The sequence below is a fragment of the Cynocephalus volans genome, chromosome 1 (genome assembly GCF_027409185.1).
Source record: "Cynocephalus volans isolate mCynVol1 chromosome 1, mCynVol1.pri, whole genome shotgun sequence".
NCBI classification, from domain to species: Eukaryota; Metazoa; Chordata; class Mammalia; order Dermoptera; family Cynocephalidae; genus Cynocephalus; species Cynocephalus volans.
Genome location: NC_084460.1, coordinates 20271739 through 20298445, shown reverse-complemented (window position 1 = coordinate 20298445; position 26707 = coordinate 20271739). Strand labels below are relative to the sequence as shown.

At 37.8% G+C, this 26707-nt stretch overlaps 1 protein-coding gene across 1 annotated transcript in view; it reads right to left on the bottom strand.

Annotated features, from left to right (window-relative positions):
• HAO1 (hydroxyacid oxidase 1) overlaps positions 1 to 26707 on the bottom strand; it is a 52238-nt gene that overhangs the window by 10175 nt on the left and 15356 nt on the right. Inside the window, exons 3-4 of the mRNA XM_063078587.1 lie at positions 19786 to 20041; positions 12315 to 12490 (exon numbers count right to left, since the gene is read on the bottom strand). Coding sequence (XP_062934657.1) covers positions 12315 to 12490; positions 19786 to 20041 — 432 coding nt within the window. The remainder of the gene's footprint in view (positions 1 to 12314; positions 12491 to 19785; positions 20042 to 26707) is intronic.

Genomic DNA, 26707 nt, shown 5'->3' with positions numbered 1-26707 from the left:
CAGAGCTTGCTCTCTCTCCCTCCACTTATCCCGGGCTTGCACAAAGAAGAGGTCATGTGTGCACACAGAGGGAAGGCAGAAACCATTAATGCATCCATGCTGGTGCGATGAGCCTAGACTCCCAGCCTCCGGAATCGTGAGAAAATAAATTTCTGTTGTTTTAGCCACTCAGTCTATGGTATTTTGTTACCACAGCTTGAGCTAACTTAGACAAACCATTATTATTATTATTATTATTATTATTATTATTATTATTATTATTATTATTGAATATACCTTTAAGGAATGTTATGACAAACTCTAAAATGTGATGAAATAGTATAAAAGGTCATCTAACATACAAATTGCTAGCATTTGCCAACTACTTTATATGATCTCTATCCACTTGTAAGCCCGAGTTGTGTTATGCATTTGGTTGTATACTCCAGATATGGTTGATATTCTATATTTATTTTATACTAAATATAAAATCTAATGTTTCTATGAAACTGTTTTCAACTGTTTAATCTAAGCATGCATTACATCTTGTGAGATCTCACTGGCAACTTCTGAACCACTCATGGGGAAAAGGCCTTAGCCTTAAGGTTAAAAGATGAGGTTTTTCCCACCCCATTAATTGCTTAATACTTTACATTTTATTGCTGCTTCATATTTGGACCATGCATGTTTTATTACACAGCTTTCTTTTTCTGGATTTCTAGTTGCCTTTCTTTTCTCTCTTTTAGACTTTAGAATGTCCTTAAGTTCTTCAAACCTGTCAATTATTCTAACCTATTTAAGTGACCTTATTTTACCCCTGGAGACAGCCCCCCGGAGCCCTACTGTCCTGCTTTATTGTGCTGTGATTACTCCAGGCCCTACTATCTACCTCTGCCCTGCAGGATTACTCCTATTCTTTCTGAGTTGGATATCTTGTAGTCTGATGGATGCTCTCATTTGGTTTATGTTCTCATGTGTTTGTAGTACATTCCTTTGTAAATTCCTAAACAAGGGATCCATGAGAGATAAATTTATAGAGCACTTGACCAACTTCTCTGTGTCTGGATGATAATTATATTGGGTGTAACACTCTAGGTTGAAAATTCATTTTCCTCAGAACCTTAAGACATTACTTCATTGTCTTCTAGTACTCATTGCTGACATGAAGGCTGATGACAGTGTGACCCACATTCCTATATAAGTAAGCTGTTTTTTATTTTCTCTCCTTATACACATTATCTTTCTGAAATTTCATAAGCAGTGTGATAAGCTGTGATTTGTTTTCTCAGTCTAATGACTTGTGTGCCAGAAATGTTCTGCCTTTAATCACTTCTTTCCTGCCTCTTCCTTTCATTTTTTCTATCTGAGACCCCTATCAGTTGGATATTAGGGATTTTTAAGTGGTCTTCCATCTCTCATTTATTTAATCACATTTTCTTTCTTTTTACCTCATGGTCGTTGTTGTTGTACATTTTGAGAAGTACCGTTGACTTTATTGTTCAACAATTCTATCACATCGTTTCAATTTCATAAATCATGTTTTTAGTCTTTGAGAGCTTTTTTATACTCTAATTTTCCCCTTTAAAAAAAATATTAGTAGTCATGTTTTTAATCATTAGGAACTCTTTTTTATACTCTGATTTTCTTTTCATGGCTGACTCTTCCTATCTTGGTGTAATATATTTTCAACTTCTCTGAATATATCATTTGCATTTTTTAAGTTATTTTTCTTGGTTTATCTCTTTACTCTGAGATTAGCTTTTCTATAGACTTATCTTGGTCTTTTATGTTTTGGTGTTTCTGATATGCCTTATGCTGCTAAATTTTCCATTTATACTTAAGGAAGAAAGATTGAGAAGCTGCTATAGGATTCCTGGGCTGTTTTATAAATCAATTTCATTCCTGGCAAGTCTTTGCCTGGAGTGGAAATTCTTTCTTGGAGCTCGGTGGGAGGAAAAGCAAGAAATGTCAACTAAGAGGCTACTAGACTGTAAGTTCCTCAAATGTCAGAATGAGGACACTATCATGTCATATTGTAAATGCCACCTACCCCTATGAGGTCCTAGACACCCATTCATTTCTTTAGAAAGGATCATACTACCTATTGAGAGGTGAATGCCAAGTTGCCCATTGTTGCACAAGAGGTGGTGGCTTGTGTTAGGCAGACTGCTGGCTGGTACAATAGCTCCACAAACAGATCTCCAGTCAAACCCCTTGCTTTCAGGCTCTACTTCCCCACCTCTGTCACAGACTGTGTTTTGCAGAGTATATACGTAAAGCTTCTCAGGCACTCCATTGCATAGTTTCCCCCGTCTCCTCTAGCGTTCCCTGAGAGAATATTCTGAGGTATGGTTTTCTTTGCATTTTCCTCCTATCAACATGCTCCCCTACATCTTGATTCTTTCATAAATTTCTTGAAATGTGTCAGCAGTTTGTGTTCCTCATCTTCCTTTCCTTTGCTTCCATTGGACTGTATACCTTTGGATTTCTGTATTTTAATTTCAGTGGGGGCTTGGGTTTAATAAGAGGGTACATGTGTATTCAGTTCATCATTTTGAACCAGAAACCTGATGCACTATTATTTCAAACATACTTGGAAAATGGTTTTCTAAAGATATGGACTTAATGTACTTCTGTCCAATAGAATGTTCTATGATGATGGGGTTGTTGTAGATCTGTGCAGTTCTGTACAACAGCCGCTAACCACAGTAGCCACTGAGTAACTGAAATGTGGTAATGTGACTCAGAAACTGGAATTTTATTTTTATTTAAATTTAATTAACTGAACTAGCCACAAGTGGCTAGTGGCTGCCATATTGGACATCTCAGTTTTAATGTTTACATGAGCTTACCTATCCCAATAAAGAGACACAGTGTGGTATTTTTTAAAAGTCTGGATATAGCCATTAATAACTTTAAAAAACAATGTGAAATTCTATTCTGAATTGGAATGGCTTGCTCTGGTTATCTAGTTGTGTATGTAATACCAGATATCAAGTCAAATGTAAAAAACAAAAATAAAATTAAAGTATGTGAACTATGGTGTTTTATGACCCCTGTAATCGAGCATGTGTGCAGTTCCACAATTTATATTCAGATGTCCACCTCCATGTAGCTACAGCCTGTGTTTTGAGAAATCAAATATTGTCAATAAACAGATCCTCTACAGTATGAAGAAGTGATTAACTGTGTAGGCTAAGTGGTCAGACCACCTGGATTTAAGTCCCACATCTGCTACTCGCTTGCTATGTAAGTGGCAAGTTACTTAACTCATGGTGCATCATTGTCCTAAACCATAAAATGAGGACAGGAATCCACATAAGACTGGCTTGTGGACTAAATGAGTTGAATGAGTGTTTAGAAAGTGCCTGACACATGTTGAGCGCTTAGATAAATATGAACTATTACTATTATTTTCATCTGATGGTACATGGAATATAAACTGAGATGAGTTGGTGGAGGAAGATTTGTTGGCTGGATACTTTTGCAAAATCTATTTGAATTTTGTTTATAACAAGAAAGTTTCATTCCTAGTCAGGATCACAATTGTAAAGGGAGTTTCATTTCAAGTAAATGTTACTTAAGTAACTGTTCATTATCTTTCATCATTTCAAGTGGGTTTCCATGTTCTCCAAGCAGTACTGGGAATACAGGCAGAAATGGCAAAATGGTTTGTGCAGAGAATTCGATCATGAGTTTCTAGAGAAGAAAAGACAATAAGAATAATTTACGACCAGATGTAAGCCCTTTTCATTAGATGTATATGAAACCTTGCCTACAAATTCACATTTTATTTGAACCCAGAGAGAAGAGCAATTTTGCCTTAATGAGAGAGTCAAAATGTTTGTTTTTGTTCTTTTTTGTTTATTTTCTTTTCTCCACCCATCCCTAATCCCCGTCCCAGAGCCTCTAGCAATAATCATTCTACTCTCTACTTCTATGAGTTCAATTTCTTTTTTTTTTTAACTAATTATACATATTCATAGAGCACAGAACTGACCATCAGCATACCTGTGCCCAAGATGTGGTGATAAGATCAGTGCTATCAGCATGCCCACCACCTCAAATTGCAATTGTTCCCCATGTCCCCCACCCAACCTTACCCCAAACCCCTTACCCTCTCTCCCCCAACCTTCTCTCAACCCCCTTCACCACCCCCCCAACTCCTGGCAACCCTAGGTCTGTTCTCTCCCTCTGTAAGTCCAACGTACCACTATGGTATTTCTTTCCTTACTTCTTTCTCTCTTAGCTCCCAATTCTCAGTGAGGACCAGCAGTATTTTTCCCTCGGTATCTGGCTTATTCCACTTAAAATAGTTTTCCCCAAGCTCATCCATGTTGCTGCAAATGTCACAATTTCATTCTTTTTAATGGCTGAGTCGTATTCCATTCTGTATATATACCAAAATTTCCTTATCCAGTCATACATAGATGGACATTTAGGTTGGCTCCATATCTTGGCTACTGAAAATAAAGCTGTGAGGAACGTGGAAATGCAGGAATCCATTCAACATGATGATTTCCATTCCTTTGGGTATGTACCCAGAAGTGGTCTTTCTGGATCACATGGCAGTTCTATCTGTAGTTGTTTGAGGAACCTCCATACTGTTTTCCATAGTGGCTGTACTAATTTACAGTCCCACCAACAGGGTAGAAGAATTCCCCATTTCCCACATCCTCACCAGCATTTTTTATTCTCAGTCTTTTTGATTATAGCCAGTATAACTCATGAGAGATGATATCTCAAAGATGTTTTAATTTAAATTTCTCTGATGATTAGTGATGCTGAGCATTTGTCAGGTAGTGTTATGCTTCCAGCTTTATTGATTTGTTTATTTATTTATTTATTATTTTGCTCATAATTTCTTTGGCTATTTGGGGTCTTTTGTCGTCCCATATGAATTTTAGGGTTGTTATATCTATTTCTGTGAAGTATGTTATTGGCATTTTGATGGGGATTGCACTGAACCTGTAGATTGCTTTGGACAGTATGGATATTTTCACAATGTTGATTCTTCCAGTTCAAGAGCATGGGATATCTTTTCACCTTTTTGTGTCTTCTTTAATTTCTTTCAGTAGTGATTTGTTGTTCTCTTTGTAGCGATCTTTCACATCCTTGGTGAAATTGATTCCTAGGTATTTTAGTTTTTCGATGACTATTGTAAATGGGCTTACTTTCTTGATTTCTTTTTCTGCTAGTTCATTATTGGAGAGTAAAAATGCTACTGAGTTTCAGGTGTTGATTTTGTATCTAGCAACATTACTGAAATTGTTATGTAGTTCTAAGAGTTTTTTGGTAGAGTCTTTAGATTTTTCTATATATAGGATCACGTCATCTTCAAACAGGGACAGTTTGACTTTGCCTTTTCCAATCTGGATGCTCTTTATTTCCTTCTCTTGCCTGAGCGCTACAACTACTATGTCTAACACTATGTTAAATAGGAGTGGTGATAGTGGGCATCCTTGTCTTATTCCTCTTCTTAAGGGGAAAGCTTTTTGCTTTTCCCCATTCAGGTTGACATTGGCAGTGGGTATGTCATATATAGCTTTTATTGTGTTGAGATACTTTCCTTTTATACCTAATTTGCTGAGAGGCTTTATCATGAAGAATTGTTGAATTTTGTTGAATGCATTTTCTGCATCTGTTGAGATAATTGTATGGTTTTTGCCCTTGATTTTGTTGATGTGTTATATCACATTTATTGCCTTGCATTTGTTGAATCATCCATGTCTCCCTGGGATGAATACTGCTTGATCATGGTGTATAGATCTTTTAATGTGTATTCTGATTGCTAGAATTTTGTTGAGGATTTTCATGTCTATGTTCATCAGAGATATTAGCCTATAGTTCTCTTTTTGTTGTTGTTGTATCGTTTTTCTGGTTTTGGTATCAAGGTCATGCCGGCCTCAGAGAGTGAGGTTGGAAGAATGGCCTCTGTTTCAGTTTTTTGGAATAGTTTGAAGAGAATTGATATTAATTCCTCTTTAAAGGTTTGGTAGAATTCAGCAGTGAAGCCATCTCGTCCTCTGTTTTTCTTTGTTAGGAGACTACTGATTACTGATTCAGTCTCATTGCTTGTATTGGTATGTTCACGCTTTCAATTTCTTCTTGGTTCAGTCATGGTAGTTTGTATGTGTCCAGAAATTCATCCATTTCCTCCAGGTTTTCAAATTTGTTGTTGTATAGTTGTTTGTAATAGTCTCTAATGCTTCTTTGTATTTCTGTGGTATCAGTTGTCATGTCTCCTTTTTCATTTCAGATTTTATTTTTTTGTGTCTTCTCACTTATTATTTTTTAACCTAGCTAATAATTTGTCTATTTTGTTTATCTTTTCAAGAAAACAACTTTTTGTTTCATTGATCTTTTGTATCATTTTTTTGGATCTCTATATCATTTACTTGTGTTCTGATCTTAATTATTTCTTTCCATCAACTAACTTTGAGATTGGATTGTTCTTGTTTTTCTAGTTCTTTTAGGTGTAGCATTTGGTTGTTTATTTGAAATCTTTCTGTATTTTTGATGTAAGTGTTAACTGCAATAAACATCCCTCTTATTACTGCTTTTGCAGCATCCCAGAGATTTTGGTATGATTTGTCTTTATTTTCACTGGCTTCAAGAAATTTTTTGATTTCCTATTTAATTGCTTCTTGGACCCATAGGTCATTTAGGAGCCTGTTCTTTAATTTCCATGTATTTGTACACTGTCCTGAATTTCACTTGTTATTAATTTCTAGTTCTAATCCACTGTTGTCTGAAAAGATGCTCTTGGTGATTTTGATTTAAATTCGTTGAGACTTGATTTGTAACCTAACATGTGGTCTATCCTGTAGAATGTTCTATATGCTGTAGAGACAAATGTATGTTTTCTAGCTGCTGTATGAAATGTTCTGTAGATATCTGTCAGATCCAATTGGTCTAAATTGTAGCTTAATTCCTGTTTCTCTGTTGATTTGTTGCCTGGATGATCTGTCCAGTGCTGACAGAGTGGTGTTCAGGTCCCCCACTATCATTGTATTAGGGTCTATCTCTTTCTTTAGGTCTAATAGTGTTTGTTTTATATTTCTGGTGGCTCCAATGTTGGGTGCAGATATATTTATGATTCTTATGTTTTTTTGCTAAATAGATCCATTTATCATTATATAGTGGCCTTCTTTGACTCATCTATTTTTAAACAGATAAATAGGTTCAAATCTAATTTATCTTATATAATAATAGCTATTCCTTCAAGTTTTTGGTTTCCATTTGTGTGATCTATCTTTTTAAATCCCTTTACTATAAGTCTGTGTGAATTTTTACAGGTGAAGTGAGTCTGTTGAAGACAGCTGATAGGTGGGTCTGGCTTTTTAATACAATCAGTCAGTCTGTGTCTTTTGAGTGGAGAGTTTAATCCATTTATATTTAGGGTTGTTATTGAGAGGTATTGCCTTGCTTCTGCTATTTTATCACTTTTTGTTTAGATATTTTAATATCTTTTGTTCCTTTCTTCCTCTTTTATTATTCATCTTCAATTTTTATTTTTTGGTGGTTTTTGTTTTTTGGTTTTTTTGAGGTGGTAAGATTTAGATTTTTTTTTCTTTCTTTCTCATTTGCATTTGTGTTTTACTAGTAGGTTTTGCTCCTTCTTGTGTATTTGGGTAGTGATTATTGTTTTTCAGATTCCAGATGCAGGAGCCCCTTGAGAATTTCTGGTAGAACTAATCATGTGGTGGTGAACTCCCACAGTTTCTATTCATTTGGGAAATACACTATTTCTCCGTTATTTTGAAGGATAGCTTTGCTGGTTATAGTACTCTTTGCTGGCAATTTTTTCTTTTAGAATTTTGAACATGTCGTTCCATTTTCTTCTCACCTGTAGGGTTTCTGTTGAGAAGTCTGCTTAGTCTGACAGGGACTCCCTTACTAGTGACTTGATGCTTTCCTCTTGCTGCTTTTAGGATTCTCTTTTTGTCTTTGAGCTTTGCCATTTTGACTTTAATATGTCTTGGAGAGGATTTTTTTTTTTTTATTGAATCAATTTGGGGATCTTTGAGCCTCTTATAATTGGGTGTCTTTCCTGACACCTGGGATGTTTTCTGCTATTATTTCTTTGAAAATATTTTCAATACCTTTACTTTTCTCCTCCCCTTCAGGAACACCCATGATTCAGATGATCGTGAATTAAAGTTGTCTGCTGGCTCTCTCAGACTTTCTTAATATTTTAAAATTCTTTTCCCTTTTTTTGGTTATTTTGTAAAGACTGACTTTGCAATCAGAAATTCTTTCTTCTGCTTACTCTAATCTGCTGCTTATGCTCTCAGTTGCTTTTTTTATTTCATCGATTGAATCCTTTGGTTCCAGGAGTTCTGCTACATTATTATTGATCTCTTTGTAAATTTCCTCCTTCATATCCTGGATATTTTTTCTCATTTCATATTTTTGTCTAATTGAGTATTCTCTTACTTCATTGAGTTTCCCTAAGATTGTTACTCAGAATTCCTTTTCAGTCATTTCAAGAGTTTCCTGTTCTGTAAGGTCTGGTATTTGAGAATTACTATATTCCTTTGGCAGTGTCACATTTTCTTGATTTTTCATATTTCTGGTATCTCTACCTTGATTTCTGGTCATCTCATAGATAAGCTTGCTTCGTCTATTACTCTGTAGTAGATTTTGAAGAGGAAGACTTCCTCCTCATTTCCAGACTCCTCTAATGACTCTCCTTGCATCAATGCAGTCATATATGTAGAGAGCCACCTGCACAGTGGTTGTGGCTGCTGCTATGGCAGTAAGCCATCCTTGCAATGGTAGAAGCTGTGGTGGTAGCTTTTGTGGGCCACCTCTTTGGAAGCTGTGGGGGGCCTCCCTGTCACAGCAGCAATCACTCTTGCTTTCTGTGAAGGTCAGGGGAGGCTGCCCAGGACTTTTCCCACCTGGGTATCCCCAGTTGTGGTGGGCAAGCTGGGTCCTGTCTTCTGTACAGGCAGTGGGAGGGCTGCTCAGGGCTTCTCCCTGCTTGGACCTCCCCAGTCATGGTGGGTGCCACTGTGCCCAAAATATCGAGTTAGCAAAATGTTCTTGAATCTTTGATACTTTCATTAATCCTTAAGAGTTTACTAGTGTGGCACTCCATGTATGTTAATTTGTCAGTAAATACACTGATTGTTTGAGAAACAGTCAATAGGCAATAGCATGGTTTGCTGTCTTAGAAGTATATTATTTCCATATTTAATCTAAAATGCCAAAGCAAAATGTAAGTACTCAAGATTGACTCTCAAGCCCTCGGAGCTTTGACACAGGACTGTATATCAATTTACGGGTTAGCAACTATATCCTAGATACATGGCAGCAGTTTTGAACACAATCCAGGAACATTGAGTGAAGATTCTTTCAGAGTGTCTTGAACAAAAGTACAAGTACAGGAGGGGACTTCAAAAAGTTTACAGAAGCATTTGTATTATCTTTTAATTCTTTTTTTCCCATGAACTTTTTGAAGTAATCTTCTGTATGAAAAGAGCTCATTAGAGAGAGAGAGCAGTTTCTCAGAAACAAAAACCAACAATTGAAGGGACACAGCCTAGCTTAAAAAAAAAAAAAAAGAAAAAGAAAAAAGTAAAAGAAATAAAAAGAAAAAAGAAACTCTAAAAAGCATTACAACTTTACTCATAAAAGCCATTTGTTTGTTACTGTGAGTTCTAATGAAGACAAAATCCTGCTTCAAGTACATGTTTGGAGCTTGTGTTGTAGTTCTCCAAGGGAAGAGTTTAACCACAGCAAGAGATTACATCTTGCATTCCAATTTGCATTCATTAAAATGGCAGTAGGGTGGGATGTTTCATCTAGATCTTTCCATGATTTTATGTTTCTATAAACATAATCTGGACTTTTCTGGTAAAAGGAAAATGAAAGAGAATAGGTGACTCTCAGCCAATCTATGTGACTTCTGGATGAAGATCTGTGAAATGATGAAGACTGGATTTCCCAGAACTGACCCCAACACCCCACCCTCCATATCCAGATTGAGCAGTTGTTGTCATAGAGAAGATTCTTGTTTGTTAAACACATGAAACAAATAGTTACAAAAACCTAGACAATGTAAACTGTATATGTATAAATAAATTATTTCCTTTCAAATGTCAAATGCCCCATTTCTCTTTTACTTCCTTTGTGAGCTCTCTCTAATTATATAGACTCATATAGTTTTCACTGAAGATTTTACTTAACCATTTGGACTTTCTATTATGTGCAAAACATTATGAGAACATACAGAGAGAAGTTAGTTGATACATATGGATAAGAAGAAAGAGAGGTGGTAGTGATGGTGGTGGTGATCTTAGGTAAGATGATAACAGAATGAAGTTCTAGAAGCCAAAGTATTTTTCAACATAACACATGCTATAGATTCTAGTTCAGTGGATTTGCATCATATGCTATAAGACAAGGCTGTAAAAATTATATAAATTGGGAATCCTAAAATGAAAATTTGATTATAAAAATGAAATGACTTCATTCTTACATTTGCTCTCTATTTAACTGAGACAATTACAGGACTATACTAAAATTTTATTCTTTCTTAGTGTGTTCAAGCCAGTTCCCCTGGGACATCTCTGTAACTAACTATAGTACTCTTCTAATTCAATTACACTATATCAGTCCCCTCCCTGCCTTTACTCTATGTCAGCCCACAGTCATCTCTTACCTGGGCAACAATAGTTCTTAAACGTCTTCCCTGACCACAAATTTGCCACCTCTATCCATTAGGACCATTGTACAAGCATGATTTTTCTCAAATGCTAATCCGAAGAGGTTGCTTCCCTGATCAAGATATTTCAGTGGTTTGCAAGCACCTTAAAGTCTACATTCTCTAATGTGGCTTATGTGTTTTATAAATTGCTACCCATAACCACTTTAATCTGCCAGTATTTCAGCATGAAATAGAGTCTATTGATTTGATATCATAGAAAAGCACAAATATCATCTTTAATTCCAACGTGAAACCTTTCCTGGTTCACTCATAATTGCCCCCACTTCCTTTTAAGCCACATCCTCATACTGCATAGATATCTATCTCAGCACATTTAACATTTTACTGCACCCAAAATGCTTGTTTATATGTCTGTCTCCTACAAGAATAAACTTTCCTTTTTGCCAAAGATCTCAAATTATTATTATTTTTTTTAATTTTAGCACACAGAAAGAATAATAAATGTTTATGAAAAGAATGACTGAGTGAATCAGTGATGAATGAATGAGTGACAGAGGCAGAAACTTTAGTTTCTTTAGTAACCCAGGATACACTCACAAAAGTACACTCCATAAACTTTTTGAACTAGTACAATTATCAGTATGAAACAGTATAACAATATTATTTTTAAAACATGGGTTAAGATAGATCTGGATTTAAACATATCTCTATTATTTAAAAGCTGTGCTGGGCTCATCCTGTACTTTCATGAGCCTCATTTCTGCATCCATTGGATTAGACAGTCAAAGTAGGCAGTATGCCATGAGCTTTGTAAATAGGGGCCACATGACTCCTACGTGTAAAACCTACCTAAAAGTTTAAATTCTAAGTTGTTGTTAGACTCTGATATGTTAATAGAATTTCTCATCTCAGAGTCACTTACTCAAACATTGCAGCTTAAAAAATATATGTTTTTGGCAGTTATCTATATAACCATACAAAAAAAAAAGTTTTCAAAGTCAAGAAAACATTTTTGTGGGTGAACACATTTACACTCCAAAATTGTTATAGTCACTGGTACCTCCCTGTAGAATTTGAACACATGTGGATGTTGGGGAAGCAGTCAAGTTCCTTAATACCCACAGCTTGATAATTGAGTATTTTACTGTCCTAGTCAGCCATTCACTACAGAGAGGTGGTGTGGGAGTCAATACACTCAAAAATTAGTACTAGCCATTGGGACTTGGAGGGTACAAAAGAAAAAGAGAAAAATGACTTAAAAGTGAGTTAGCTGTCATAATACCATCCTTGGGGATTCTCTTTGGTCTGAGAGCAACTGTTGTAGCTTTCAAGTAAAGCAATAAACTCAAGATGTTCTACCAAGACCTTGCCCGGCTTCATGATGCAGTAGCAGCTCAAAATAAGGCAATGGTATCCCAATGCTTTGAAAAAGACAACTTTCTACTTTGTGAGTGTCCAGCTCTAGTTTGGGAATATTACCTAAGAACTAGGAGATATTTACGCATTAACATCAAAAGAGAGAATCAAGACTTGGAAAGTTTCTTTTGATTTCCATGTTCATTTTTTTCTGATTAGTTATTTTCCCTTAAAAATATCTCGACTTTATCCAAAGAGGATCATAAAATCAGTATGCACTCAAGTAGAGAAAGAAACAAACCTCTCAGAATGCCCTTTGCAACAATCGGCAGTGAAGTCAGTCTTCTCAGCCAGTGAATATCTTCCCAGCTGATAGATGGGTCTATTGCTTTTGCCACATATGTAGCAAGTCCACTGTTGTCTCCAAAATTTTCCTTAGGAGAGAATGCTAAAGCACTGGTTTCAAAATTTTTCATCCTGAAATAAAGAGATACATAAAGTGAGAAACTTCCCAAAGTTAGAGATCTTTACAAAATCCATTCAATGAAAAAAGAAGTCACCCTTTTTCAATCAATTGGCTGTTTGCTCCTCAACCATCTATAGGTTGGTTTCCTGCATATCTTTCACACTTTGACGTAGAACACTAGACTAGATCCGACAATCTAGTGTTCTTAATTGGTCAGCTAAAGTTTATTTTACAATATAGGCTGCATTTACACAAACAAATCAGTTTAAGGAGAAATATTTAGCCATATTCAAACATCTTCTTTATAATCATTTTATGGGTATGGACAATACACTTGATACTATTTTCAGCCAGCAATACAAATGAATCATAATGAAAAACATTTGCATGGTGCTTTGAATTTACAAAGGCTTTTTATATATACCAATATCATAACAATTTTTTCTTTAAAAACTTTTAGAAAGTAAAATTGATACTCCAATTCCCATTTTACATAGAAAAAAGCAAAAGTGCACAACAATATGCCCCAAGTATAAAACTAGTAAATGGCAGCATTTTGGCCCCAACCTGGGTCTCTTGACTTGGCTCATAATTACATTCTCTTTGCTTAGGTCTTGGTTGCATCCTGGCTACTGCACCTAACCTCAAGGAAACAACCAATGCCCTCATAGAAAATTCTAAAGGAAGTTGGAACTGCAGTAACATGTTAACATCTTCCATCTGTTGCCACTGTAGACTATTCTTGGGGTTCTATGATAGCAATGTTAGTGGTAGGCATGGAAGGAAGTGGGCAGTGTTTCCCAGCAGACAAGTTGTCAACTCTCGCCTTTCCCTTCTGCACTTAGTTCTTCTCTCTGAGGCTCTCTGTCTACTGACTCAAGTGTTCCTAATCTTCCAGGTAATTTTTTAACAAGGACATGAGCTTTCCAATCATCAGCACTTTCATTTCTTTGCCTGTGGCTTTTTCTTGTTCCTTGGGCCTGAGTCACCACCCACACAGCAAACAGAAAGTGTCAGGGATATGGAAGTATAAATACCCCAACTTCCTCACCCCTAGGTAGATTAGGGTAGACTAGCTCTGAGAAGAAATCAACCCACCTCCCAGAATTTTCCAGCAGGATTAAGTTTTGGTCGCCCACCGGTATAGCTGTATTGATCACATGGCCTTTGTTTGATGATTTCCCTCCCTGTCCCACTTCTCCACTCTTCTAACAGTATTCCCTTCACCTTCCAGATGATCTACTTGCAGTTCATCCACTGGTTCACGGTCTGCTTCTAGGGGAACCCAAAATGAGACACATCACCACCGAGTTGCTGCCTTTCCCTAGATCTAATTTTGTTGATCCAGTATTTCTCTAACTCACCTCTGAGTCTGCTGATGGCTCACCCTATGCCTGAAGTCTTTTCTCTGGACCTAATATCCTAATATCCTGACTAGATTTAAGCAGTTCCCCAAAGCAGGGCCAAAGTCTTTCCTGTCTGCAACTCTGACCACTAGTTAGATGAATGGACATCTGGATACACAATGGCACCATCCATGGGACTTAACTGCCCACAGCCCCACATCCAGTTGGGAACTTCATTTCCTGAAAGGCTGATTTTAAATGATGAAAATGACCTGGATTCACCTTGCTCTTCTGTGTATTATAAATTGCCCTGCTAGCCAATCTCCTTTTTGGGTAAAAGTACAGTTGTATATTGATCTTTAGCTTAGTCTGAGTTCTTTCTTCCCCATCTGCCAGCTCTGCTACTGAACACAGAAAAGATCTTGGAGCCATAACTATAAAATTTTTTATATAAACCTAGAAGTATCTAAGCACACTATTTTTAAATTACAGGAATGCACCACATAACGATGTTTCAGTATACAGCAGACCACCTATATGATGGTGGTCCCATAAGATTACAATACCGCATTTTTACTGTACATTTTCTATGTTTACACATGTTTAGATATACAAATACCATTATGTTACAATCGCTTACAGTATTCAGTACACTAACATGCTGTACAGGTTTGTAGCCTAGGAAAAACAGGCTTTATCGTGTAGCCTAGATTTGTAGTCACCCCTTGGTAGACTAACCATCTAGGTTTGTATAAGTACATTCCATGTTCCATGAGGTTGGCACAATGATGAAATCACCTAAGGACACATTTTTCAGAATAATCCTTGTTGTTAAGAGACACACGACTGTATTTTTTAAAACAATCATGACTTCTTTTAATATGAAACTATGTTTGATACTTTGTACATTTTAGTGTGTTTCAGATAAGATAACTGGTTGTGTGGCTTGGGTGGCATATGTATCATATGGACATAAACATTCATATCACATATAATGCTAATCAAGCCATTGGCAAAGTTTTCTCAATGAGGATTGAATAGCTTGTACTATAGTTTCACAGACTCCCGATGGCCACTAAAGATCCTAGAAAATTCCAACTCCATGAGAGTCATATGAATACTCATCTAATTATCAGGCTTTGGTAGAGATTTTAGCTGAAATTCCTGGGAAATCAAACCACTTAGGGTTGTACATTTTATTTTTGATTCTTCATCTTCTGTGGTCACCCTAACTTGAATTGAATTAAGCTAACTTTCTGGTCAATAAACATATCCTTATTATGGAGATTGATTGCATTACTTACAAGTGATATTCAATTCCAAGCTTTTATGTAATATTATTAATAAGAAAAAGTCCAGTCTGTCTATCCCATACCAAGACCAGGAGAAAAATATCTGTATGTGTATATCCTCTGGATGGCTCCCCTCCCCCATCCCAAACAAGCTGCAGTGTTTCTGCAGGGGTGGGGTGAAAGGGTGAAATGGATAGGAAAAAACAGAAACATGGATAAAATTATATAAATAACTGTTGTTATTCTTGGACGGTGAAACGCAGATCAACACTTGAATGAATGTTGCCTTACAGAAATTTCAGTGCACAATGAAGCCTTGTTGTTACTCTAAAACTTTGTTCAAAGCCAGAAGCCAAGAAAAAGTTTTCAGATATCTTGACAGAGACCCACGATGGAGTGTTTTACCAATGGCTCCAAAAGAAACCTCCATGAATGCTATTTTTATTCAGATTATGACATATATATATATAAAACACTTAAAGCAGCTTCTGATAACCAAAGTATTCCATTTCGTAAGGAAGGAAAGGGGCAACATCAAAATAATAACATGATTCCTTAGGGCTTAATTCTCTGAATCATGATCTGTTTAATGACGCCAAGGTAAGGGACAAGATTTCTTCTTTAAAAGGTACTCTTTATGCCTTAAGTGGCCTTTGGATATACCTTTTAATTTAATATAGAAATTGTTTTAGCTTGTAGTAGGTTAGCATCAAAAAAATAAAAGCAACATCAAGGAAGTTAAACATTATTAAATAACCAATGGTAACACTAATAATAATAGTATTGGGTAATATATAGTATTATTTATTATAAATACGGATAATGTGACATTTAAAATAGTGCTCCATGTCTCTCTGTTGGGAAACCAAACAATAATATAAAATAAATAACACAAAATCAACACAATATGAATAGAAATGTGAGAGAGATTCATAATCCTGAGGATTGTGAGATTAGTGCAAGAGCCACCAGCCCTTAATTCTGTGCTTAGGGAAGCACTCACATTGAGAACACAGCCCTGATAATTTTTCTTCAGTGTGGCCAGGCAGTTTAAAGAAAGGTTCAAGACATGAATTTTAAGTTCGAGTTCAAATCCTTGTTCAACTTTTGACTAGTTACGTTATATTGGAAAAATCTCTTAAGTTCTAGTACAGCTTTATTGATTGGTTCAACAATTACTTATAGATCACCTACTACATGCCTGTGTTTTAGGTGTTTAGGATCTAAATAAATAATAAACAATTAAATATCCCTGCCCACGGAAAACATAATCAATAAGTAAATTACAGAGCATGTTACTAAGTACTACACAAATTAAAGGAAAAAGTACAGCAGAACAGCAATGGGAGCTGTCAGAGGCTCAAGTTGAAATTTTAAATATGGGAACCAGTGTTGGCCCATTGTATGTGTTATTCCTGCTGTAACAAATGACCACAAACGTGGAGGCATAAAATGACACAAATTCATTACATTACAGTTTTGGTCAGAAGTCCAAAATGGGTCTCACTGGACTAAACTCAAGGTGTCAGTAGGGCTGCATTCCTTCTGGAGGTGCTATGGAAGGATGCATTCCTTTGCTTTTTCCAGCTTCTAAAGACCACCTGCTTTCCTGGCTCCTGGCCACATCACTCCAACCTCTGCTTCTATCATCTCATCTCCTTCTCTGACTCAGACATTCATGCCTCCCTCTTCTAAGGACCCTTGTAATTTTGCCATGTGAGGTAACAGGTTTTGGGCATTAGGATATGGATATCTTTTGGATATCTTTGTCCTACCACACTTTTTCTATGTGAATGTTTTCCCAACCAAAGAACTTAGAGGCTATTCGGCCATGTACCAAGTCCTCCTCAAATCTCTCTCTGTCTCTGTCTCTCTTTGTCTCTCTCTCTCTCTGTCTTCCCTGTTCCTCCCCATCTCCCCCAGCTCATATTGTGTCTATCCTTATATCTACATTTGATTTTTATTGTGGTTTTCCACTATAGGGACATGTAAACACATACCTAATGTCAAGACTTAAAGGAAGTGAGGAAGTTAGTCATGCACTGATTTGGGGAAATAATGTTACAGGCAGAAGGAACGGCCATTGCTAAGGCTCTGAGGCTCACGCGTGCCTGGAATGTTAAAAGAATAGTAGGGAAGCCAGTATGGCTGGGGAAGAAAGAGTGAGGGTGTGAGTCCTAGACAAAGATGCAGAGAGGAAATAGGGTCCTGATCACATAGAGCCTAGCAGGCCACTCATCTTGAGAGCTCTGGGAAGATCTGGAAAGATAGTAGTGGTCTGATCTGTTCTAGTGTGATCTATTCTGGCTGCTGTCACTAATAAATCACCTGCAGGCTTAAGAAAATATGTTACTGGGCAAATTGTAGCAAGGGTAGGTATCATGATTTATCTTATTTTAGCCAATGACCAAAAATTACTTTTCTTCTCTTTAAACTGCCCTGGCACAGCACTGAAGAGGCAAATCTTAACCCACAGTAAATGAACTATTTCCATGGGAGTATGGAGAAAGAAAAGGCCCATGCTTCAGACCCAGCAGTCATTCTGGTGAACTGCCTCCAGTCCTTTCTTCTTTCAAGAGCAGTGAGAATTCGTCTTACTCTCTCTCAGTTTCAGGAACCTCGGTGCCACTTATAGTGCACACACGTACATGTGCTTTGCCTATACATCAAGCAGAGACGAACAAACTCCTGAACTCTTGCTGGTCCCACATGCCAAGAGTGGAGACCCTCCCCTCCCCCGGGCAGGGGAAGTAGCAAGAGCTGGAAGGAGCCACTGCTTTACAGTCTCATTCTCCTCTGGATTTCCTGTCTCCCTTGCCTGCCAAAACCTCACTTGTGAAAAGCCAGGCTTCACCCTCCGTGAGTCAGGTCAGTTGCGGAAAGAAACCGATTTCATATCAGACTATAACAGATGAGCTTTTGGGGTGTATGTGGCCTTGAGCGGAAGCCTGGACCTTCCATTAGTGTGCTCTGCCTTCAAGAGCTGAATGGAGCCGCTGAGGAGCTGACAGAAGGTGCTGGCCTGCCCTGAAGTCCACTAGGAAAAACAACACCCACACATGCTGTGGGGGGACACGATGGGTGGACTGGGGTGCACCCAGATTGGGGTGTTTCCCAAGTTCCCCATAACCTGGATGTGTTGCTCATTATTTGATCATCTTCAGACCAGAGATGTGACAAGCTGGGGAGCCACAGACACTCCTATGCACACTGACAGCTGAAAAGGGTCTTTGTTTCCTGGCCTTTCACGTCATCTGGGCAGGAGCCCAGGAGCAAAGGAAGAGGGGGGAAAGCACATCAACCTTCCTGCCACTCACCAAGTGGCCCCGACACCGAAGGAACAAGAGTGACCAGCAAGAATTCACAACTGTGTCATCTCCCCGATCTACGCAGACACCTCTGGGAAATACATTGTGCTAGCCAGAGCGAGAAAGTGTCTCTTAAGTTGCAAAAAACAAAACAAAACAAAACCCCGCTGTATTATTTATTATTGTTGTTGTAAGTAGTAGTAATATAATGAGGAGGAGGAAAAAGAATAGGAAATTCCTTTTCAAATGGCCAGTGGGAAATAATGAGGAATGTTTCCTGTAAGAAGCCTAGATAGTGGAAAACTAATTATTTTAGAAAGCCTAAAAAAAAATAAGGCAGTCAGAATAGAAGAATAATGTAAACATAGGTTTTGTATCAGGGAAACTTGAAGTCATTTGCTTTCTGATGTATTTGGCAAGGAGGAGGACTGTGTCAGGAGCCTCTGTTTTTGGTTTTATTCTCTTCAAAGACGAGATGTTTGGGTAACTCTGTCGGGGATATGTGAAGCAGCTTTATTGACAGGTCTGACAGGGAGAGCACTTTTTTGTCTGTCATTGGCCCACTACATACACCACACACAAAAATAATATCTTAAACCTGCCTGGAAGTATCAGGGAGGTGACGTCACACAGCTAATTAACACATGGCTGAGCAGCAAGGATTTATGCACGACGGTTTATACTCACTTAGGTGTACACACAGCAGAGCTATATGACAATTACACTTACACACAACTGTATATGGACTCATGTGGTAGTTGAGATACTCCCTACTCTGACTAGAATATATATGAAATTTCTGGCTTCCAAAAATCTCATTCTCACATGGAATACTGATTTGATTTTGGCTCTTTTAGATTTTAAACCTTTTAGAAGGGTAGTTTTTCCAAATGCAATTAAAAATAAAATGTAAAGGTGGCTCTTTGATTTCAACAAAGAGATAGAGTACCGGGATCAAAATAACAAACTGTTGCCAAGGCTAAATTAAGTATCTTTCATCTGTATCACAATTCATCTTTCCCAAAGCCCTTTATTCATTCTGTATATAAATGTATTTGACTTTTACAAGTATTTGGGCAATTCCTGTCTCTGCTTTATAGCTTAAATAAGTGATAACTACAAAAGGGGTATGACTTGCTGAAAATTACCTAGATATTTAGCAATGACACTACTTGTAGAACCCAAACCCTATCATTCCTAGACAAGATCCCTTTCAAACCATACTCTGAGACTGATGTTTTGTGAAAATTTAATTCCCCAGGGCACCCACCTGGAAATTGAAGAAATCCTTTGGAGCTGCCTCACAAAGAGCAAAGAGAATTAGCAAAGCAGCTCAGGGCCACATGATGATCACGGTTACCTGAGTTGTGGTGGCAGCTTGAATCTGTTACGCACATCATCAAAGCGGTTGCCCAGGTAAGGGGTGTCCACTGTCACAAATATGGCCTTGTAACCCCTCTGCTCAGCCCGCTGCACTAGTTGCCGGGTGACTTCACGGTCCTTGTAGATGTACAGCTGCATCCACCGAAGCGCCTCGGGACCAGCCTCTGCCACTTCTTCAATTGAGGAGGTGGCCCAGGAACTCAGCATCATGCCAGTTCCCAGGGATCTGCAGGCTGAGAAAGAAAGGGGACAATCGAGGCAGGTGTAGCATTTCTCCCCCTCTCAAGCCTTCAGGTTGTAGTTCAAGGGGTAAAGACATCTACAAGGGCAGTTTGGCAATATGAAGTCAAATCTTTAAAAACTTAGAAATATGCATTCGTTTCCATACCCTGTACATTGCTTCTGAAGAAAAAAGTGGGTCAAATAGCTAAAGATGTGCTACATATAAGGGTGAAAAGGTTGGAACGATCCTAATGTCCAGCCTTTGGGGATTGTTTAAACTATAGTTCATATATAAAATGAATGGTACATACCCATTAAAGGTAATATTATTGTGATGGTTAATTTTATGTGTCAATTTGGCTAGAACATGCGGCCCAGATATTTAGTCGAAGCACATCTGGATGTTGCTGTCAATGTGTTTTTCAGAGGAAATTAACACTTAAATCAGTAGATGCTGAGTAAAGCCAGATTACCCTCCGTGATGTGGATGGACCTCATTCAGTCACTTGAAGGCATTAAAGAAAAGACGGACCTCCCCCAAGGAAGAGGAAGAGGAAGAAGGAATTCTGCCAGCAGACTGCCTTGCATTGCAGCTGCAATATCAAGTCTTCCCTGGCTCTCTAGCCTGCTTGCTGCCCTTCAAATTTGGGGCTTACCAGCCTCCACAATTCTATGAGCCAATTCCTCAACATAAATTTCTACCTGTGGATAGATGATATAAATATAGATATAGATATATAAGTGTATGGATCTATATATCTATATCTATATTTTTCTATATCTATTTTTATATATCTTTATATCTATACCTTTATCTATATCTTTCTAGATAGGGAGATCGATCTATCCAATTGCTTCTGCTTCTCTGGAGAACCTCATTACAATCATGAAAGAATATTTACAGACACAGAAAAATGTTCAAGATATATAGATACATGAAGGGAAGAAGTCTACAAAACATCATGTATAACATGATTCCACATTTGTACAAATGTATTTATTGGTACATGAATCTAAATGAAATAAATGCTAATGATAGGTGGGAGAATTCTGAAAGAGTTTTCTGCCTTTCTAATGTTTTAAATTTTATTTTATTTTATTTTATTTTTTGTGACCGGTAAGGGGATCGCAACCCTTGGCTTGGTGTCATCCGCACCGCGCTCAGCCAGTGAGCGCACCAGCCATCCTTATATAGGATCCGAACCCGCGGCCGGAGCGCCGCTGCGCTCCCAGCGCCACACTCTCCCAAGTGAGCCACAGGGTCGGCCCTTAAATTTTATTTTTTAAGTTTTGCTAAAGGTGTATTCTACCATATATGCTGTCTTTTAAATATTTATAAAATGTGTATGCTACTATCCCAAGTAGACTCACATCCTTTTGAGCAAGGTAAAAGTTACTCACAACCTTTCAAGAAAGCTAGCAAGAAACAACCAAATAAATGAAAAATTAGATAAAATCATCTAACCGATAGTCTTGGATGATACTTGAAAGAGCATGGGTGATAGGCTTTCACCAAAAATAAGTAGTAAAATTGGAGTTAGCTTTCGTGAAGGAGAAACTGATACAATGTTGGTATGCCATATATAGAACATGCCAAGAGAAAATCATAAATTACAATTAAATTAAAATAATAATATACTAATATCATTAATTATAATATAATTATAAATTAAAAATTATAAATTTTGTAAAATTCTAAAACTGACTATATGACTCCTGCTCATTTGACTCATCTGAGTACCCAGCATGTATGGACTGAGAGTAACCACAGTCGTCTGAGTGACACTCATAAAATAATGATGAGAATCAAATGAGCTGCTGTTTATAAAGCTACACTGAGAAGGTAAAAAACTTCCATGCTTCTCAAACTTTAGCAGACAACCGCACCTCCTGGAGGGCTTGTGAAAACACAGATTTCTGGATCTCACCCACAGAGTTTGATTCAGTAGATCTAAGATGGGGCCCAAGAATGACCAGCTCCCAGACGATGCTGAAGCTGCCAGTGCAGAGCTGGATCACACTTTGACATTTAAAAGGAGTGTAATCATTTGATAATAAAACTCTAAGCTCAAATGGTGATAAAACAGATTGTTTTTGAGAAATGTTACTTTTCCTATGCCCTCCAGGTCATTGGCCAGATACAGAAGATCTGAACTGGGGATCACCATGTCTACGGGTCACTAATCAGCACCCCCAAAAAATCCTTTGAGAATTTCTGTCTAGAATTCTTTGTACAATTCCAGATGCCTAAAAGACTTCCTAGTGCCAAGAATAGGGACTTATGACTTACAAAATATTGTCCAATAAACCACACTTTATTAAGAAATGACACATATTAACATCTGGATCATTATATGATTTTCATTAAGATCTGTAAATATGGAAAATAACTCTAGGTCATCCAATGCTGTTTGCAGGAAACATCAAGGGATATTGATTGCTTGGGTCAGAATACTCAGACCGTTAATTTACCAGAAAGGAATTACGTCCTAAAGAGTATATTACCCAGCTGAGATCATACAGAAATAAGCAGCAAGGTGGAATGAGAACATAGCATGTCTGACTATTCTCCCAAGGCAATGATCTTTCTAGAATTCCAGATGCCTAAAAGATTCCCTGGTACCAAGAATAGATGAAGGTACTCCATCAATATTTCAGGGCCTTGACACCTAAGAGAGTAGGTTTGCTATGTGCCTGTGCAGCTCTGGGAAGGCATGGAATCTGGGAATCAGGTGGGAAGATCTGCCACATACTACAGGTGCCCAGAGTGGCTGTCCAAAGGGGTCCTGCAAAGAGGACCATTCAGATGACAGGGTGTCTTTTTGTAGTTAAGACAAAGGCATCATGTACGCTAGAAGAAGCTCTGCAAACAGGAGCATCAAATCCACAAGAAGATCTCCTCGAATTCACAAGAAATATCTACAGACATCCCTCACAGTTTGTCAAAAGGCCACAAAACAATGCATATAGAATATTTGCTCCACCCAAACCATCTAACTTGCAGGAGATGTCAGCACTCACAAATATTTTACCCTATGTCATCTAGTCCCTGAGTCTACCTGTTCTGTTACAAATAGCTCCCAGAGTTACTGGTGCACAATGTTTACTTTTCAATTATTAAATCACATGGAGCTAAAATTTTGAATCTGAGTCCCGAAATTCTAAGTTGTCACTCTTTCCAGTAGTAGGCATTCCATAAATATCTAGTGACTTAATGAATTATTCCAAGAGAGTCTCCTGGATGTTGGGGGAATATCACAGTCTGTGCTGATGTATTATCACTTGAGGCTAAGACATTACTCTCAGGAGAAAGAGAGGAGCATATCTTAGAAGACTCATGCTCCCCAGAACAAATATTACTGATATCTGTGATCCTAATTCACTTACAATTAATTGCTGTTATGCTAGGATTGACTAAGGGAGCCTGGGATTTTACAAGGATTGTTTGGAGAGACAATAAAAAAATTTCCTGTTCTTCTAAAGACAGATCTAAGATTAAGTTGGCATATACCAGTATGACATTTATATTTATTAAAATATTGAAATACCTTCATTCTAATTGGTAAATAACCATGGTTTTGAAGTAAATATGTCCCGCTTACGAGTCCCTTCAATATGCCAATGTGCTTTCACATATCATCATTTCCTTCCTTCTCCAAGGAACCCCCAGACTTTTCCACAATCCAGCACCTTCAACATCAACACCTGGCAGAGCTGGAGACATCCAACTCTCTGAGAGCACTAGAAACCAGCATCTGAACATCTCTTCTAATTGGCCGAAGTCGTTTGCTGTACTCATTGCTAAATATTTCAAATATCACCTTTGCCTGAGAGAGAAAGATAAACCCTTCTAGCTCACACCATTCTTTTGGGGACAAAAAAAAAGTTGTAAGCTTTAAAATGTTATAAATGCCTAGCATGGTCAGACTTTGTTAAAAGTTCTTTAGGGGCAAGGCTTGGCTCTTGCCCATGATAAAGGTCCCTAATGTTGATCTAAGGGAAAAAAAAAAGTCTTGAATTTTCTAATAGTCAGCACATCCTAGAGATGACACATCCAAGAGCCAACACCATCATGTAAACATTGGTCCCATGTGATATCCCAGTACTTCTTAACTTTCACTCATACCTTCTTTTATTATCCCTAAGACATATCTTCAATGATAGACACCCTAAACCTGTCATGCTCTATACATATTCAGACTTTGTCCAGGTATTTTATATTCCTTTCTCTTCTTTACTTGGAGGTAATAGTAACACATTATGCCATTGCTATAAGGAAAAGGCATATGACACACACACACACACACACACACACACACACACACACACACACACACACACACACACACACTATCACTATCACTAAAAGAGACACCGGTAAGGTCTGAGGCATTGAAACATCTAAGATAAAGCCATATATATGACCTGGAAGAAAATATTTGTATCTCAGAATGAAACGGAATAATGGATTGAGAGTCAGAAGGCCTGGGCTACAGTCCCCGCCATGCCATCCATGAAGCATACTTTATCTGCAAAATGCCTATAACCAGAGCTATCCTGTCCCTGCCCACTTCATAGCATTACAGAAAAGTCCTTGAGACAAGGTCTGTGAACATTTTCTGTGTATACCCTGAAGCCATGCAATCATAAAGATGAGAGAATGCCTAAAGCTATTTGAAAAAAGAAGTCCTAGGTAGCTTTTTAAATTTTCATACTTCTGCCAAGAACCTGGGTTTCTTAACATCATTGTTAATTAATTTTCTTCACGCTCAGCTTTCCTTGGCAATGTCCTTGATGCTCAAAAAAACCCATTTCTTTTCCCTTGCAAATATAGTGTCAAATGTTCACTACTTTTAGAAAAAAATACTCTTAAAGGAGAGATGAATCTTCTCCAGACCAGAAAACTTTCTGCAAGGATCTACATAGAGAAAGAATTTCTAAGATAACTTCTGCATCCCCAGGGTATACATTCCTTTGGAGAGCCAGGGATAAGATAATAGCACATAATCCAACAGGTGCAACAAAAGCATGACTTCCCTCACCCCCCACACTCTACCTATTTATGGATTTCCAGGGAGGGAACTACAGAGTAAGTCTTTCAGCATTTACATAGTCCAGCCGTCAACCAAAAATACCTAGAAGAAAAATGCTTAAATTCTCAGTATATTTTTTTGTTTCTCTACTCTTCAATTTGCAATATAACCATACATAAAATAATATGGAAATAAAAGAGATCAATATCATTTTTTACTACCACTCCTACCTTATACCCCATCAAAAATGGGCTGTGGGCAAATGGAAAATGTTAGTGCTTTCTGTTTCAGAATATATGTTACTCTCAGATCCATCCACAATAAAGCTTCTTATTGGAGTTAAGTCACATGCCCAAGGGTGGGGAAATGCTACAAAGGTCTGCAATAACCAGGCATAAGGTAAGTGTGGTTTTTCCTCCCAACCTGCCATTCAATAGACGGTTAGCTAAATTTCCTACACCATGGAACCTGTATTCGACTACTGAGGTTACACCAACACATATCAGAAATGAATGCAGCTACCTCTGGGGTTGATACAAATCCTAAATTCCAATGTACAGTGATTTAAATGGGTTAGAACAGGTAAATAGCTTTGCAAAATTGTATGAGTTGGCAATATCCTTCCTAGAGCTGAGAAATGCAATTGTGCTTCTGGAGTTTGGCAGAGTGTCTTTTTACATCAAGACTTAATGAAAACACTTATTTTTGATCCAGGTAATCTGGATATGGAGTGGCAAAGACAGGAAAAGTATTGTGTGCTTACAAATTTTTAGGGTCCTGGATACTAAGCCTACTTGTCCCAAGTCTTTAATTGAAGACTACTCTGAACACATCTCTCTCATTTATCTGCAGTCTGCTTCTTACTTCCTGCCCACTTTGGGCAATCATCTGAAATCAGCTGGCTCTCAGAAGACCTTAGAAGGAAATGATACTCATGCTACAGTCTTTGAGGATTTAAACTATGCCTTTGGCTGGGAACCATCAGGAACAGTCATCCCAGGCTCTGTCCCATGCTTCTCAAGCTTTGATGTGCGTAGGAATCATGTGGGGATATTGACAAAATTCAGAGTCTGACCCTGTAGTGGGACCTGAAATTCTGTATTTCTTAAAAGCTACTGAGTGATGCTGATGCTGTTGTTCCATGGACCATACTTTTAAATACAGTGAGGTAGATATTTTCTTTCACAAGGACTCATCCAAGTTAATGGGATACGCTTGATGGCCTGAGCAAATATAGAACCTTATAGAAAACTGAAAGAAGAGACTTAGCAATGGTGGTAGGGTGGATAGTGGCTGTCGAATGTCTTGCCAATTGCCAGCCAAGCCCTGCTGATGAATCTGTCTTTCTTCTTTGTTGTACCCCTCTGGAGAGGGGCACGGGTACATTTGCCACATTTGCTCATGCATTCAAATCTAACTAGCTTTAAAATCAGGGCATTAACCTGCATTACAGTAACAGCCTCTGCACACTTAATCATCATCAGATGTCTTTTATCAGCTTTCTTATCCTGGATTCGTCCAGCTTCCTAGAGTTCAGATTAGAAGAGACAATAAATGAAGAAAAAAATAAAATAAAATAAAATAAAATGGCAGTAGATGAAGAAAAAGAGAAAGATTACTCAAAGCTGAGACGGCATGAGTTAT